The sequence below is a fragment of the Bufo gargarizans genome, chromosome 4 (assembly GCF_014858855.1).
Source record: "Bufo gargarizans isolate SCDJY-AF-19 chromosome 4, ASM1485885v1, whole genome shotgun sequence".
Taxonomy (NCBI): domain Eukaryota; kingdom Metazoa; phylum Chordata; class Amphibia; order Anura; family Bufonidae; genus Bufo; species Bufo gargarizans.
In genome coordinates this window covers 233,261,130-233,278,934 of record NC_058083.1, presented here as the reverse complement: position 1 = coordinate 233,278,934, position 17,805 = coordinate 233,261,130, and the positions used below count along the sequence as shown (strand labels likewise).

The window sequence follows — 17,805 nt, the reverse complement described above, 5'->3', positions numbered from 1 at the left end:
AGGTATGGCTCTCTGAGTTATTTAACACCTGTGACAACCATGTTTTATTTAATTTCCTCATGCCAGCCCACACATATCTGCCACCACCCAGAACAAATAATAGTTCCTTTCTTGTGTAAATACAGCGGCATAAAAGGCATTTTCTGTACGGTGAATGCCTAATGGTTGGGGCCTGTACTCCACTGGCCTGCAGTAAAATTGGTATCCAATGATCGTCTAATATACCTTCAGCCACATAATCACTTAATCTTTTCTGTGCAGTGAATGCCTAATTGTTGGAGCCTCGGAGGAATTCAATAACTGTGACGACCACGTGTTATCGAATTTCCCCTATTATTATTTGGGCGTTTATTCAAGAGGAATGATTTAGTTAACCATGTTTTTAATCCAACTTTATATTTTTAGTTCTTTTACACATATGTATTTGACCTGTATTTGTACTGGCCTGCAGTTAAATTGTTATCCAATGACCATCTAATATACCTCCAGCCACATAATCACTTGATGTTTTCTGTCCTGTGAATGCCTAATGTTTGGGGCCTGTACTTCACTGGCCTGCAGTAAAATTGATATCCATTGACCATCTAATATACCTCCAGTTACATAATCACTTGATCTTTTCTGTCTGGTGAGTTCCTAATGTTTGGGGCCTGTACTCCACTGGCCTGCAGTAAAATTGATATCCAATGACCATCTAATATACCTACAGCCACATAATCACTTGATGTTTTCTGTCCGGTGAGTTCCTAATGTTTGGGGCCTGTACTCCACTGGCCTGCAGTAAAATTGCTATCCAATGACCATCTAATATACCTACAGCTACATAATCACTTTATGTTTTCTGTCCGGTGAATGCCTAATGTTTGGGGCCTGTACTCCACTGGCCTGCAGTAAAATTGATATCCAATGACCGTAAAATATTCCTCCAACCACATAATCACTTGATCTTCTCTGTACGGTGAATGCCTAATGTTTGGGGCCTGTACTCCAGTGGGCTACAGTAAAATTGTTATTCAGTGGCCGCATAATGTACCTCGAGCCACATAATCACAATTTACTTTATGTCAGGTGAATGCAAATTTTTAGGGCCCATGCTCCCGTGGCCTAGAATAAAATATTTCTAGGCTCAAGCAGGGCACATTTTTGAGAGTTTCCCTTTAAGACACATAAAAAGGGCCCATGATTAAAATACATATTTTTTTGTGGGAGTTTTATTTGTCATAGATCCCCCTCTGGTATGTCACTGTCCATGTTGTGGGACTATTTGTTCACTTCTAGTCACTATTTGGTGGCTGCAAATATGACCTGAAGGTTTTTCAGGTTCGCCTGCCATTAAAGTGAATGGGCCTGCCGCGAACTTGCGGTTTGCGAATATTTAATTGCGTGCACAAATCGTCCCAGCCGATGTTTGTCCATCACTAATCCTTAAACCTAACACTTTTGTCTAGAAAAAAACTACTCCAGTTTTCCTACTTCACCTTCCTACTGGAGTGACACTGCACCTTTTTTTGCGACTTAAAAAAAAAAAACTCTCAATGATAAATCTGGAGTGAAACTCATTAACACAGCCAACCACACCAAATTCAAAACTGGAGTGAGTGGTGCAAAAATGCAACTTTTTGAAGACAGAATTCTGGAGTAAAGGCATGACAAATCAGGGCCGAGGTCTTTAGTCTTCAGTTTTACTGAGTGTTGAAGACGCCTGTATGTAACATGCAGAGACTTTAAACCTACATTTTGTCAGTAACCCACTCCCTATCTATGTTCCTTTGCCCTAGGGTGGCCACTCCAAGCCACACTGGAAAGACGGACTGTAAAACCCTGCCCCTGGCTCTTCTAAGCCACACACCACTGATCCAGTTAGACCACTCCCCCTCTCAATCCACAGTCAACAGGGATTTAAAAAATTAAGGTAAAATCAACTTCGTATCAGCTGCAGGGGTGGAAGGGAGGGTGGATTCCACATGCAGCTCACATTCAGACAGCACAGTGCTGCTGTCTGAACGTGAGCTGTTTGAAAGGACAGGCCCTGTGCCGGAAGGAGGACAGGGAGTCTGAAAGCCGGACCTCTGGCCACCCTACTTTGCCCTAACTACCAGTGCCCAGCATCCTGCCTATCTGACTATCAGGCATCTATCAGCCATCTTTAGTGTGCAGTAGAAAGATGAAGACTGAAGACATACTTTCCTTAACAAGAGCTTAGCTATGAAGAGCCTTTACATCCAGTTTTCTAGTACAAAGAATCATCTTTACCTAATAAAGTACATTACAAAAATGTTAAACACCATTGTCCCTACACTATATTAAAAATAAACTGAAACAACTGTTACATTTTAAGGATTCTTCTGTAAAAGCAAAACCAGATTTGGGAGATCTGTGTTTGGGCTTCTGGTGTCGTTCTGATGATTTATTTATAATATGCTCTTTTATCTGGATGTTTTATGAGTATAACAATATGTTGTTCTTAGAGAAGTCGGTGTGATTTAGTTAGTTTTCAGTAAGTTGTAACTTGCAGGAGGACAGGCAGGTAACTTGCAGGAGTAACTTGCAGGAGGACAGGCCGAACTGGATGGACCAATGTCTTTTTTCGGCCTTATGTACTATGTTACATGTACTAAATAGTGTAAAATGTGAAGCCCTCTAATGCCCTCGTGTAAATACTGAAATCTCAAAGATGGTTATATTGGATCATAAACACTCATTACAATTTATTTATATTTCATTCAAATTTAGAAAACCAGTTAGATAACTAGTGAAACATCTTCAAGAAAAAAAAAAAAGAGAAGTCCAGTTGCTCTGACTTATTACTACTGATATACCATGACCTTCATCAATGAGAAACTTCACAGATGTACATGAGGTTTCTTCTTTTTTTTCCATAGAAATAAATGTGTGTTAATAATATGACTAAAATTAAATAAATCTCAGGCCAGTAAAACAATTCAACAAAACATCTGGGCAGGTGTACTAATCCAGTTTAAAATTTAGATATTATAAAATTAGACCAGGTAATCCAAAGATGCACCAAATGTATCATTGTGGCTCATGCTATATGATAAATTGAGTCTGTTGGGTACAGGTAGACAGAATGTTATCATTACAGGGGGAAGAGGTTTGGTACAGTAGCAAAACAGCTATTGGTACCCAAGAGCCAGCAGCATCTCCCAAGAACCGTATTTGGGAAAACGAAGTTGAAGCTTACTTGAAGATGTATCTGGTATTCAAATGCCACATTGACAATATTATTTAGAGACTATTGATGAGCAAATACATTATGAGTTGATTCATTCATCTGAATGAATTTACACTTTTCCATGAGTGTCCTCACAGCTCTGGAAGCTCCCTCTGCCAACAGATTAATATGGCCACACATCTCGCACAGTTTTAGTAATCTCGCGCATGTGGTAGTTCTGCAACTATCGGGGCACACAGGATGATCTGGAAACAAATCCATTCAATGTGCATGAATTTTACTGCATATGCACAATCCCTGATGTGCTTGACTAGCCAGATAATTTATGAAATGCCGATACTCGTAGTTACAGTGCATGCACAAGATATCATTGCCGAGTGAGATGTACGGCCATGTTAATTTTATGACAACATTAGGTATTCTACTGTAGACAGATGTTCCCTCACGGATGTAAAATTCATTTTAATATGCAAATCAATTCATACAAATTAATTCGCTCATAACTAGTATAGGCATTTTCATATACAGAGTAAGAAAATGTCATGCCTGTGTATCAAGGAAACAGATTGTCAAACAAGAAGCTATCATACTGTATTAAATACAGTGTATGTAATACATCACACATTCATTTATAGTTTAATGAGATTCTTCTTGTGTCAGATTTACTGAAAGCAGGCAAAAAGGAAAACAAGTGAAATATTATTTTCTACTTTGATAACATACATTCACATCCCAAGACATCGGAGATGAGCTGGAGTGACCCACAAATGAATCCCCCTTGTAATCTTCACAATCAACATTTCAAGACTTTTACCATTCTGGATCATGCGATAAAACACATTTTCCAGCACTCCAGTTGATAAGCAAGCACAATTCAAACATAGTGCCCATAGATATATTACTAGATATAGAGCAATAACACATCAACCACATGCATGAAAATGGACCCAGCTGGAATCATGGTTCAAAATGTGGCCATTTCTCTTAGTCATGGTTAGATCAATTAGGATGGAACTCAGTACGTGGATGTTTTCACTGCATCGGTTTCTCCTGGATACAGTGAGAGTGACAACCATCCCACATACTAGGCACAGGCATCACAGTATTGTTATCTGTGCTGTCCTATTCAGTACCATAACTAGAACTGACTCAACCCCACAGCAAATTTTTGAATAGGCCCCCCCAGCAACTTCTTCTCAACCCCCTCCTTCCGTATAACCCCCACTCCTGTATCTCAGTAGAGACCCAGGAGCCCCTCTGTCTGTTTTCTACACGTATATACTGTATGTCACATCACTATACTGTCAATGTATAAAACATAATTTTAAAATAGTGCTGAGGGGGCTCTGACAATAAAATCTTTGATTCCTTTTCTTTGGTGGGCACCTCCCGAGTTTGGACCCCAAAGCAGCCGCTTCCCCTGCTTCCCCTATAGCTACGGCCCTGGTCCTATTCTAGTTACTGTTACACTGCAAGAGGGTGGAATTGGGTTCATAATGTGTCGTACATGTCCTATTCTGGTCCGTTTTATGGACAAGAATAGGCATTTCTTTTTGATGGAAGTGAGAAAAATGCACACAGAAGGTAACTGTATTTTGCTGATTTGTGGATTACAGACCAAAATATTGATATGGTCACGTGCAGGAGGCCTTACTAACATAGTGGAGTCTAGGGAAGAAAATGTTCTTTGGCTGTGTTTTTTACATTGGTTTGATTCCAATCTGACACTTTGCATGAGCAGATTAATTTACAAAATTTCTTCTCCCTAATATGGTTGTTTTGTTCCTCTCTGACCTCTTTCTTATCACCTTTTACTTCTGTGGGTTGTTTTTCTTTGCCTTTTTGATTCCTATTAATTGCCTATTATGTTATTGACTAACATGTTGTCTATGTTGAACTTTCTCCTACAGTACATTTTTTTCCCCAAAGGTGTAACTGGTAACTTCAGGGCTCCAATTCAAAATATGTAATAGGTCAAAGAACTACGCGTCAGTTACTGTATCCTCTTGGTATCTTCTCGGCATCTTCTGCACTCACAATGCTAGGCCCCTACCAAGCTCCTTTAAGATCATAAACTCTTTACAACACATGCACATTTCTATAGTATGTATTGTCATGTATACACTTACCAAAGCTTCCATCACTTGAAACTGATAAGATGTGCCCTGTGATAAAAAAAAAAAAAAAAGTTATTAATTTGTACATTTAATAATCTGCTCATAAAATAGGGCAAATATGAGAGTGCAGAAAATGAATACCCTAACTCTTCTAATATGTTATAGAGAAAGAAAATAGCTACAGTGTTTTACAGTTTGGCCTTTGAACCTTGAAACATGTTTTTATATTTTCTTATAATTGACTTGTCAAATGGGTTGATATTAGTAGATTGTATAGTACTACACAAAGTATCATGACCTTTTAAAAACTCAGCCCCAGCTAAAAATGGAATCACAGGTGACCTGAAAATACTCAAGTAACTCAGTATCACTTCTTGAACTAAATTATTAATGTCTTTCACCGGAGAATACGAACATGTACAGAATTTTGTATGTAGGAACAGTGCTAACAAATCCATAGCCAACATTGCCTGGAACAACCTGCAAGGAACCTTGCACTGATCAATTCACACTGTCTATAAATATGTCATGCTTTCTGCAGGGATTTATCATGTTGTGTCTCTAGTAAGATACGAGAATACCAAGTGTTCAGCATGCCTAAATTTGTCTTCTACTTTTGTAACACAACTCTTTATTGTAATACCACGGTTAAAGGCAGTCAGCCACATTCTCACAGTTTAATGGCTCTCAGGATACATTAATTGTCAGGTGCTTACTACATAATAATACATATGATTGAGTGCACTGATAGTGGATTTTCTCCCTATTGCGTTAAAAAGCTATTTTATTATTTCCATAATTCCGCAGCTTTCAGACAACAGATAGAAGACAAAAGGAAGAGGCGATAAACAGAAGCATTGCACGTATTCTTTCTAGAAATCGGCAACAGAGAAAGCGTTCATTGAATGCACAACTATTGTTTGCACATTGCATTCATTTGCATCCTACAGCTGAAATGAAGTACAAAAGCGTTCATTTTTTTACTCCCTGCATTCCTGGAGTCATAACTTTATGTTTCCGTTCACATAGCCATATGAGGGCTTGTTTTTGTGGGACAAGTTGTAATTTCCAACAGCACAATTTAATATTGCATACGATGGAAAAAATTCCAAATATAGTGGAATTGGAAAAAAAATAAAAAATTCACCAGCTTTATGAGTTTTGTTTTTACAGCGTTCTCTATGCGGCAAAACTGACCCATGCCCTTCATTCTCTGCATAAGTACGATTACAACAACACTATATTTATATTGTTTTTATTATGCTTTAATACTGAAAAAAATTAAAAACATTCTATATTTTGACATTATTTTCATTCTATATTTTGACACCAATAACTTTTTTATCGTTTTGTCTAAGATGCTGTGTGGGGCTTATTTTTAGCAGGGAAATCTGTAGTTCTTATTGATACCATTTTGGAGTGCATATGACTTTTTAATCACTATTGATTCAATTTTCTTTGGGGGAGGTGAAGCAACAAAAATAATTGTCGACCACTTTGACAGTATGGGATAAATGCATGCATATTTTAATAGTCTGAACATTTTAGGACATGGTGAAGCCTATAATGTTTATTTTTTGTTTATTTATTTTATTTTAATTATAGGGAAAGGGGTGATTAGAATGTTTTTATTTTTTATTTTATTTAAGCAATGATTAGATTGTTACTGCAATACATTGCATTGAATTGCAGATGCAATTCTTTGCAGATTTGCTACATTCTTATGGAGCCTTACCACCTTCAGGGCTCAATAGGAACTACAGCTCTAAAAAAGTAATGGTTTCTTGAGAGATACCAGGGTTTTAAGAGACATTCAACACACGGTGATTGCGGGAACCGTTCAGGAGCGGAGAGAGCAGTGCTTTGGGTTTTCTGCTCTCAGATGCCATGCTCATATATTGACCACGGCATCTGGGTGGGTAAATGTCTGAAATCGGTGTTATGGCCGATCACAGACATTAGCCCCAGGTATCTGCTATGTGAATCAGCGACTATGTAGATCGCTCTACTCCGAAGCAAGCACCATGTACATGTATGGTGGCGGTCGTCAAGAGGTTATTATTTTCCAGAATTGCTCCTATCAGAGAATGACGTTGGTGGATGGGACTTCTATAAAAGTCTTTTTATACTGCAGAATGGCTATAAATAATCCACTAATTACAGAACTGCATGTAACTAGAAATATATGAACCAGGATAGAGTCCTTGTAAGCTTTACATCACCTAAGGCACATCTCTGCCTTTTTAAAACAGAAAGTACTTGCATGCCTACTTACCTAACACATCCACAAGAAAATGAATCCTCATTCTGCCATGGTGGGCAAAGACATGATAATTGCTCTTCTAAAGGGAACCTGTCACATTGAACATGGTGTTTGAGCTGCAGGTAGTATGTTATAGAGGAGAAGGAGCTCACCGTATTGAAATATAGTTTTGTTGGAAAAGATTTAGCATAACCTGTATTGTTCATTCTGTTCATTCATTCTGGGCTTTGGTGTCAAGGAGGCGGTCCTCTCAGTGATAGAAAGCCTTCCTTCTATGACAACTGTCGAACACTACTAGGACCCCCCCTTCAAAGCTCGGAATATGCAGAAAATTAGATGACTAAAATACTAGTCATACTGAATATTTTCCTACATAAAAAGTGGGGATTATTGGTGGGCAAAACCATGAGGGAAGAAGAGGGATGACAGTGGAAGGATGTGGAGGGAGGGCTTGTCCTGATTGACTCAGAGGCAGACAGCCTGGATCAACCAATCGGGGGGGCAGCAAATAGGGAGGGGAGGTGCCTGTGCATAATGCGCAGAACGCCACTCTGCATTGTACTTGCAACCTGGAAGGATGATATGCTGTGGCTCTGCCTACTACAAGAGTCTGCAGGAATAAGCCACTGATATATCATGATAGGGTCAGTATAAAAAGATTATAGCGAGAGAATAGGAAATATATTTGGGAAGTTTGGGTATATTAAGGGATTTAATTAGAAAAAGAGAATGAGGAAGAAAGAACTGGTTAGTATCAGGTGTATATACTGGCAATCTACTGTAAGCTCGGTTTCTGTCAACAAGTTCTACATTACAGATTCCTGTAAAAACTGATGTTGTTTTTTTCTTTTGGAAAAAAAAGTTTCTTTCTACACATCCATTACTGTAAGCAATGAGGAATTGCAACCCCCCCCCCCTCTTTTTTTTTTTTTAGAAACCAATTTCTATTTACCGTTTTTTAACTGGGCATCTCTCATTATGGTCATGTTACTGAACAAACACGCTGTACATTACTGCTACATATGATACAGCAACAAACACATTTCACATCAGTAACAGAATTATACCCATGTTACTGAAGGAACTGTATAAGACTGTATTTTAGTTCAAAATACGTTTCATATCACTGCCGAAAAATTTCATTGTTGCGCCTAAATTTTAGTGAACGGGTGCTATTCTTTAAAAACAAAGTTTCAATATTGTACCGCAATAACTATATGACCATTAATCACCATGTTACTGAATACGCTGTACTTTGCTGCAAGATAACACATTTCAGCAACAAACGCATTTCACATCAGTAATGCAAATTATAACTATGTTACTGAAGTCAACTGCATCAGAGCATCTAGTTCAAAAGACATTTTATATCACTGCAAAAATAATTGCAATGTCACACCTTAGTTTTAGTGAACAAGTGTATTCTTTGAAAAAGGCATTCAAGTATTTTACAGCAGTAATAATAAGGAAACAATAATGACATTATCATAGCTGTGTTACTAAACATCTGTACATTGCTGCAAAATAACTTTTAAAATAATTTAGGCTGTCTCACAGTATTTTTGCATACATGAATTTATTACTCATTTAAAATACACTTACATTAATGTCAACATATCAGCATAATTGTATAGACATAAATAGTGCGGAGCTCACGCACACACCTATACGGCTGGAGTACTCCAAAATATATATGACCTTTTGGCTAGTGTTATTTGCGTTGTGCAGACTTCAAATATAAAAAGTTTAGTACTATGTACTATTTTACCGGTTGTTGGAACCAATGGTTCAAGGAACGTCCTTTTAGCGGCTATTGGTGTGAATAGTGCTATATTCAAATGTTGCCCGCTGGTGTTGGTGCCCCCGTCTTCACCTGTTGTTACTCCACCAGCTAACTTTGCAGAATGGGCTCCGACCTCACTCCACACAGCGTCCCACGTGACCTCCCGGAAGATAGCCTGTGGTCGATGGCGTAGTGGAAGCTGATACAGCAGAGTTCTTTCGGTGTGCGGTCCGGTTTAGATCACCAAGTTAGTTGCCTAAGTTGGGCATATGAGTATAGATCAGTCCAGTTTGCTGATAGTTTAGCTCAAATCGCTGTTATTTTTGATGAAGTCCTTTTTCAAATGAAGCTGAAAAAACGCATCAATCAGCTTCCACTACGCCATCGACCACAGGCTATCTTCCGGGAGGTCACGTGGGACGCTGTGTGGAGTGAGGTCGGAGCCCATTCCGCAAAGTTAGCTGGTGGAGTAACATCAGGTGAAGGCGGGGGCACCAACACCAGCGGGCAACATTTGAATATAGCACTATTCACACCAATAGCCGCTAAAAGGACGTTCCTTGAACCATTGGTTCCAACAAAATGGTAAAATAGTACATAGTACTAAACTTTTTATATTTGAAGTCTGCACAACGCAAATAACACTAGCCAAAGGTCATATATATTTTGGAGTACTCCAGCCGTATAGGTGTGTGCGTGAGCTCCGCACTATTTATGTCTATACAATTATGCTGATATGTTGACATTAATGTAAGTGTATTTTAAATGAGTAATAAATTCATGTATGCAAAAATACTGTGAGACAGCCTAAATTATTTTAAATCTGCTTGTTTATCAGTTGGTGACTAATAGGCTGGGCTCCAGTAGTTTGCTGGCAGAGCTTTTCTTATTATATATTATTCTGCAAAATAACTTTTGTTTGCAATTACAGAGGTCAGACGTTTCCTGTAGTTCTTGACCAAGTTTGCACACTGCAGCGTGCATTTTGGCCCACTCCTTCATACAGATCTTCTCCAGATCTTTCAGGTGTTGGGGCTGTGGCTGGGTTACATTGAGTTTCAGCTCCCTCCAAAGATTTTCGATTGGGTTCAGGTCTGGAGACTGGCTAGGCCACTCCAAGACCTTGAAATGCTTCTTACGGAGTTGCCCAGGCTGTGTGTTTTGGGTCATTGTCATAATGGATGACCCATATTCAATGCTCTTACTGAAGGAAGGAGGTTGTTGGCCAAAATCTCGCCATACATGACCCCCTCCATCCTACCTTTAATATGGTGCAGTTGTCCTGTCCTGTCCCCTTTGCAGAGAAGCACCCCCAAAGTATGATGTTTCCACCCCCATGCTTCATGTTTAGGATGGTGTTCTTGGGGTTGTACTCATCCTTCTTCATCCTCCAGACACGGCGAGTGGAGTTGATACAAAAAGGTTCTATTTTGGTCTCATCTTACCACATGGCCTTCTCCCATGCCTCCCCTGGATCACCCAGATGGTCATTGGTGAACTTCAAACGGGCCTGGACATGTGCTGACATGAGCAGGGGGACCTTGTGTGCCCTGCAGGATTTTAATCCATGATGGCGTAGTGTGTTACTAACAGTAATCTTTGAGACTGTGGTCCCAGCTCTCTTCAGGTCATTGACCAATGACTAAGTCCTCCCATGTAGTTCTGGGCTGATCCCTGACCTTTATCAGAATCATCCTTACCCCACGAGGCGAGATCTTGCATGGAGCCCCAGAGGAGGAGGATGATTAACAGTCATCTTGTGTTTCTTCCATTTTCTAATAATTGCACCAACAGTTGTTGCTTCATCACCAAGCTGCTTGCCTGTTGTCCTGTAGCTCATCCCAGGCTTGTGCTGGTCTACAATTTTGTCCCTTGTGTCCTTAGACAGCTCTTTGGTCATGGTGGAGAGGTCAGAGTGTGATTGAGTGTGTGGACAGGTGTCTTTTATACAGGTAATGAGTTCAAACAGGTGCAGTTAATACAGGTTATGAGTGCATAGTAGGAGTGTTTCTTTAAGAAACTAACAGGTCTCTGAGAGCCAGAATTCGTGCTGGTTGATAGGTGATCAAATACTTTTTTCATGCAATAAAATGCTAATACATCTTTTAAAGCATTTCTGTCACCAGATTTAACTCTATTAAGCTAGCTGACGATGTGCTAATGTCAGCTAAACCTAACTAGTCTATTCCTACTTTTATCTACGCCCCATTACGCCAGCAATATAACTTTAATAAAATAGCTAATTAGCCGCTAGGAGCGGGGGGGGGAGGGGGGGGGCCTTGTTCCTGCTCCTAGAAGCTCCATTTTCCCACCTTTATCGCCTCCCTCCAAGTCCTGATTGACAGGGCCAGGCAACGCTCGCATCTCTCTGCCAGACCTTTGCTCTGGTGAAATCTCGTGCCATTCAGCCTTCGGCGCAGGCGCAGTGAGGGAAAGACACTGGCAGGCCGAATACTGGGCCGAATACTGAACGGAGCAAGATTTCACCAGAGCACAGGGCTGGCAGACAGATGCGAGTGCTGCCTGGCCCTGTCACTCGCGACTTAGAGGGAGGTGACAAAGGTGGAAGAACGGAGCCTCTAGGAGGAGGAACAACGCCCCCCCCCCTTCTCCTAGAAGCTAATTAGCATATTATAAAAGTAAGATTTCTAGCGTAACGGGGCATAGATAGAAGTAGGAATAGGCTAGTTAGGTTTAGCTTACATTAGCACATCGCTAATGTCAGCTAGCTTAATAGGATTAAATCTGGTGACAGAATCCCTTTGAAAATCACACGTGATTTTCTGGATTTTTTTTTAGATTCTGTCTCTCATAGTTGAAGTGTACCTACGATAAAAGTTAAAGGCCTCTCCATTCTTTGTAGGTGGGAAAACTTACAAAGCCGCCAGTGTATCAAGAACTTGACAGGTTCCCTTTAAGGCCAACTATGCATACAGGAATATACGAACACTCGTGTTATGTAATTTTTGTTATTTTCACTCTCATTTTTGTAAATGCTGATTCTAAGATCCCTTAAATATAAAAACACCATACACATCACCCTAGCTCATAAAAAAGGGTTTATAAAAATCTGTCTATTATAGAGAAAACAGATCCAAACCCCCCAAATTCAAAAACTATAAAAATGAAGCAATTAGTTTGCCATTCATACCCCCAATACAAATTTAATAAAAGACTTCTGCACTATTGTGCACATTGACAAGCTGTGAACCTTAATTTCATGATCTTACCATAGACAGCTAGAGTAGGCTTCCATGCTATTCAATATTGAACACTGGGAGAGAGAACTTTTACTAATGTGTACAGTAATTGACTTTCTTGACTTCATGATTTTAATTAGTTTAATTGTGCTATAAATTAGTTAAACTGTGGATAAAGACAATACTAAACTTAAGATAAATTCTTAAAAAATTTGTGTTGCTTAGCATCTGACGTTTCTGAATTATAGTTTATATTAATATTATATTCAATTAAGGACAATTACCTTATATACTAAAACTGAACTTTATATCTTTTAGGCCCCTTTTACATGGGAGAGTATTCCACGCGGGTGTGATGCGTGAGTTGAACGCATTGCACCCTCACTGAATACCGACCCATTCATTTCTATAGGGCTATTCACATGAGCGGTGATTTTCACGCATCACTTATGCGTTGCGTGAAAATCGTTGCATGCTCTATTTTGTGTGTTTTTCACGTGAATGGGGTTGCGTGAAAATCACAAGCATCCGCAAGCAAGCGCGGATGCGGTGCGATTTTCACACACGGTTGCTAGGAGACGATCGGGATGGAGACCCGATCATTATTATTTTCCCTTATAACATGGTTATAAGGGAAAATAATAGCATTCTGAATACAGAATCCATACTACAATAGCGCTGGAGGGGTTAAAATAAATAAATAAATAATTTAACTCACCTTAATCCACTTGATCGCGTAGCCCAGCTTCTCTTCTGTCTGTCTTCTGTGTTGTGTGCAGCAACAGGACCTGTGGTGACGTCACTCCGGTCATCACATGATCCATCACATGATCTTTTAAAGGAGTAATTTGCAATCAAATTCTCCCTACACTCTCTGTCCCTTCCTAACAGCCGCTCTCACTGAATCGCAATGAGCCGAACTCGCGTAACATGATGCTATATAGCACCCAATGACGCGTTCTGGCCAGCCAATCACTGTAATGCCAGTAGAAAACATGGCTACTGGCATTACAGTGATGGCAATACTTACCAGCACGTTTATTGGCTGCTTAGCAGGCACCAAAAGTGCGGGGAGGAGACTCGAGCATGGCGCTCGAGCACATGTAGGGTACTCAGCCGAGTACAGCCGTGTGCCGAGCATAGCAATGCTCGAGCCGATCAGGTATTCAGCTGAGCATAATCGCTCATCCCTAATATATATATATATATATATATATATATATTAAAAAAAATATATATATATAAATATATATATATATATATATATATTTTATATAAAACACCTTCACCTTCACAAAATTGGAACCCATAAGTTATGTCCCAAGAACGTGACTATTGGTAAAATACTATACACATCTCACTTAGTTAAGCCAGTTCTGATAAAGGGATGAAGGGCAATCACCACGAAACAGCTGTCTGCAGATAAGGTGCTGGCTTATTTATTATCCAAGTCATATCTCAGGTCATATTTAAAGGTCGAACAAAGACTTATAGCATAACTACCTTGCATCTGGTGGCATCAGAGGCAGAGTTTGTTAAAATACCTAAAAATACTTCAAAGTGCTGCCATGTGAACAGGTGTACAAACCAAAATGAAATATAAAAATACAATGAAACTACAATAGTTAGTGTTAAACTATATGCCCTACTAAATACCTATAATATACACAACATGACACCAACAATACAATAACATAATAGATAATTTTTTCCCCTTGTAAGTGCTGTTTCCTCCTTGCCCAGCCTTTTCTAGTTGTGCCCCTGGCTTTACTGGAATGCAATTGCAGTACCACAGACCTGAGGGCATCTTTAGTGTATATAGTTATGTATTGTATAATGTTATGTATTTCATATTTTGGCCGTTAGTATCAGTAAGAAGAGGTATGGCTGGTATTCGTTGGCAGGAATAGGGCTAACCATCCTGTTCTTCTCCTCTTGGTAGGAGTGGTCTTTTCCTGCATCCTGCCAGGAGGGGGAGTTCCAAAATAGTGATAGTGAAGAGAGGAAGCACACTTCAGAGCTCCTGCTCCTGAAAAACGCTATAGGATTCTCCAGAGAGACCAACATCTTTGAGCTTCAAGAAAGCACTTGAACGACAAGACAGCAGCATGATCGGCAAAATTCTGTATTAAAGACACTGCTGCATGGTGATAGACTATGGCTCAGACACCCATCACCCAAACTATCACTAGGCCAGATAAAGTTCAAGTCTCAACCTTACAGTGGACACCTTAATCCACAAGGGCCAAGTTGCCCATAGCAACCAATCATATTCCACCTTTTTTTTCAGAGCTCCTTTGGAAAATGAAAGGTGGAATCTGACTAGCCAGTTTTCATTTATACAAGTTTTGATAAACCACTAGAGATGGCCTTGCAGTGCACCCGGCGGTCGTTTCCAGCGAACTTTGCGTGTTCGCGATTCACCGAACATGCAAACATATGGCGTTATTCGCGCCCTCCATATTCTTTTACATTATGAAGAACTTTGACCCATGACACATCCATCAGGTGGTACAGGACAGCCAATTGAGACATTTCAGCACATGGACATACCTCCTACCTTATAAATAAACCTGATCTGGCCGCCATTTTACATTCAGTTTTTGCCAGTGTAGGGAGAGGTTGCTGTGTGGTGACACCAAACGCTAGCTAATAGGGCCACAAAATTCCTTTTAAGGACTGGTATAGGTGTGCTATCGATAGGTGTGATACACAGAGGGGTGTGACATACTTATATACTTTTATAACGAGTCAAAAACACATAGATAGAGCTATATAGTGATCACCTGAAAGTCAGGGGCTTTAGGGGCTAGGGGATTACTAGGGCCATTTTTATATAGGGTAAGGTTCTGGACGAGGTCGCTCTTATCAGGGCAGGTGGTCTGTGGTTAGGCTATCAGGGCCAGAATAGCACCCCCCTGTAGGGCAATATCAGGGACAGTTCTTTGCCCACCCTGTCCTTCAATACCACATCATCATCTAGCCCAGGGATAGATGTTTTTTGCTTTCCCCCCAGGATTCATCGATGTGCACTGGAACCCCCCGGATTGTGGTAGGACATATGATTTCAGATTTGGTGCCGCTGAGCACCTGATTTAGTGCCGCCGAGCACTTGCTATTGCCTACTATGCTTTTTGCTTAACATTGAGGGTCCATTCACACATCCGCAAAATGGGTCCGCATCCGTTCCACAATTTTGCGGAATGGGTGCAGACCCATTAATTTTCAATGGGGCCGGAATGTGCTGTCCACATCTGCATTTGCGGATCCGCACTTCCGCATCCATGCTTCCGTTTCCACCTAAAAATAGAACAAGTCCTATTCTTGTCCGCAATTGTGGACAAGATTAGGCATTTTCTATTATAGTGCCAGCGATGAGTGGTCCGCAAATTGCGGAATGCACATTGCCAGTGTCTGTGTTTTGCGGATCCGCATTTCGCGGATCCGCAAAACACTTGCGGTCGTGTGAATGGACCATAATAATTTAATTTATTTTCATTTTGAGGGATATCTAGTTTTTTTGCGAACGGATAGCATTCAGTATTTTTGCGGACCCATAGACTTCAATGGGGCCATGTCCTGATTTTCACGGACAAGTATAGGACATGTTTCATTTGTTTTGTGGAACCGTGGAATAGTAAAGGGCCCCATAGAAGTGAATAGGTCAGCATCAAATTCGCAAAAAAACAGATCCGCATTTTTGCGGATAGCATACAGCTGTCTGAATGAACCCTTAATAGTAACATTATTAAAGGTTACGTTTTATCTTTATGTATATGCTAATAGATTTCCTTCCTTGTACAATGTTATAATATACTATCTATGTTAGAAAGTATATTATAGTGCATTTGTATTGTGCGGCAGTTACTGTATTCTGCTGCGATACTGCAGGTATATAGAGGGACTAGCGTTATTGGAACAAATAATGTCTACTGGTGTGATATACCAGCTGCCCCCCCCCCTCCCCCCCAAAAAAGTGATTGCAGCGGGGTGTTATATACCAATAATATACTTTCTACATAGTGCATATACAGGTCCTTCTAAAAAAATTAGCATATTGTGATAAAGTTCATTATTTTCTGTAATGTACTGATAAACATTAGACTTTCATATATTTTAGATTCATTACACACCAACTGAAGTAGTTCAAGCCTTTTATTGTTTTAATATTGATGATTTTGGCATACAGCTCATGAAAACCCAAAATCTAAAAAAATTAGCATATATCAGCCGACCAATAAAAGAAAAGTGTTTTTAATACAAAAAAAGTCAACCTTCAAATAATTATGTTCAGTTATGCACTCAATACTTGGTCGGGAATCCTTTTGCAGAAATGACTGCTTCAATGCGGCGTGGCATGGAGGCAATCAGCCTGTGGCACTGCTGAGGTGTTATGGAGGCCCAGGATGCTTCGATAGCGGCCTTAAAGGGGTTGTCCCACTTTGCTGTTTCAATCTTACCAGCAGTAAATGTCCTGATAACTTCCTGCTTCTCAGGCAGTTGAGTGAAGGCCACGCCTCCTCATGACTCACCCTCAGAGCTCAGTCCTTGCTCGTTCATGTGGATGAGTCATCCACATGGAGCCTGCAGAGTATGTAAAGCCCATCCCCCTGCTGGGGAATCACTCAGTGACCACTGACCAATGCTAGTGAACTAATGGAGTAACTTGTGGCTGTCCTGCATTCTAATACACTTTTACACATAAAACCTGTGTTACAAACCCATTCTGTGCAGCAAAAACAATAAATCACTACAGCCCAAATGCATGTTAGCTAGTAGCCATATGATCTGTGCTAGATATAGATAGATATATTCACTGACTTATTACCCAGCTTTCCCGATGTCTGATATTATCACTGACTTATTACCCAGCTTTCCCGGTATCAGATATTATCACTGACTTATTACCCAGCTTTCCCGGTATCAGATATTATCACTGACTTATTACCCAGCTTTCCCGGAGTACAATATTATCACTGACTTATTACCCAGCTTTCCCGGTGTACAATAATATTACAGACTTATTACCCAGCTTTCCCGGTGTACAATAATATTACAGACTTATTACCCAGCTTTCCCGGTGTACAATATTATCACTGACTTATTACCCAGCTTTCCCGGTGAACAATATTATCACTGACTTATTACCCAGCTTTCCCGGTATCAGATATTATCACTGACTTATTACCCAGCTTTCCTGGTGTACAATATTATCACTGACTTATTACCCAGCTTTCCCGGTGTACAAT

The 17,805-nt window shown here is 40.0% G+C and overlaps 1 protein-coding gene across 6 annotated transcripts in view; it reads right to left on the bottom strand.

Moving 5' to 3' along the window:
• LOC122935654 (muscular LMNA interacting protein) overlaps positions 1–17,805 on the bottom strand; it is a 322,247-nt gene that overhangs the window by 195,352 nt on the left and 109,090 nt on the right. For all 6 annotated transcript variants that reach the window (XM_044291464.1, XM_044291458.1, XM_044291461.1 and 3 more), the window contains exon 2: positions 5,323–5,358. In XM_044291464.1, the coding sequence (XP_044147399.1) occupies positions 5,323–5,358 (36 nt within the window). The remainder of the gene's footprint in view (positions 1–5,322; positions 5,359–17,805) is intronic.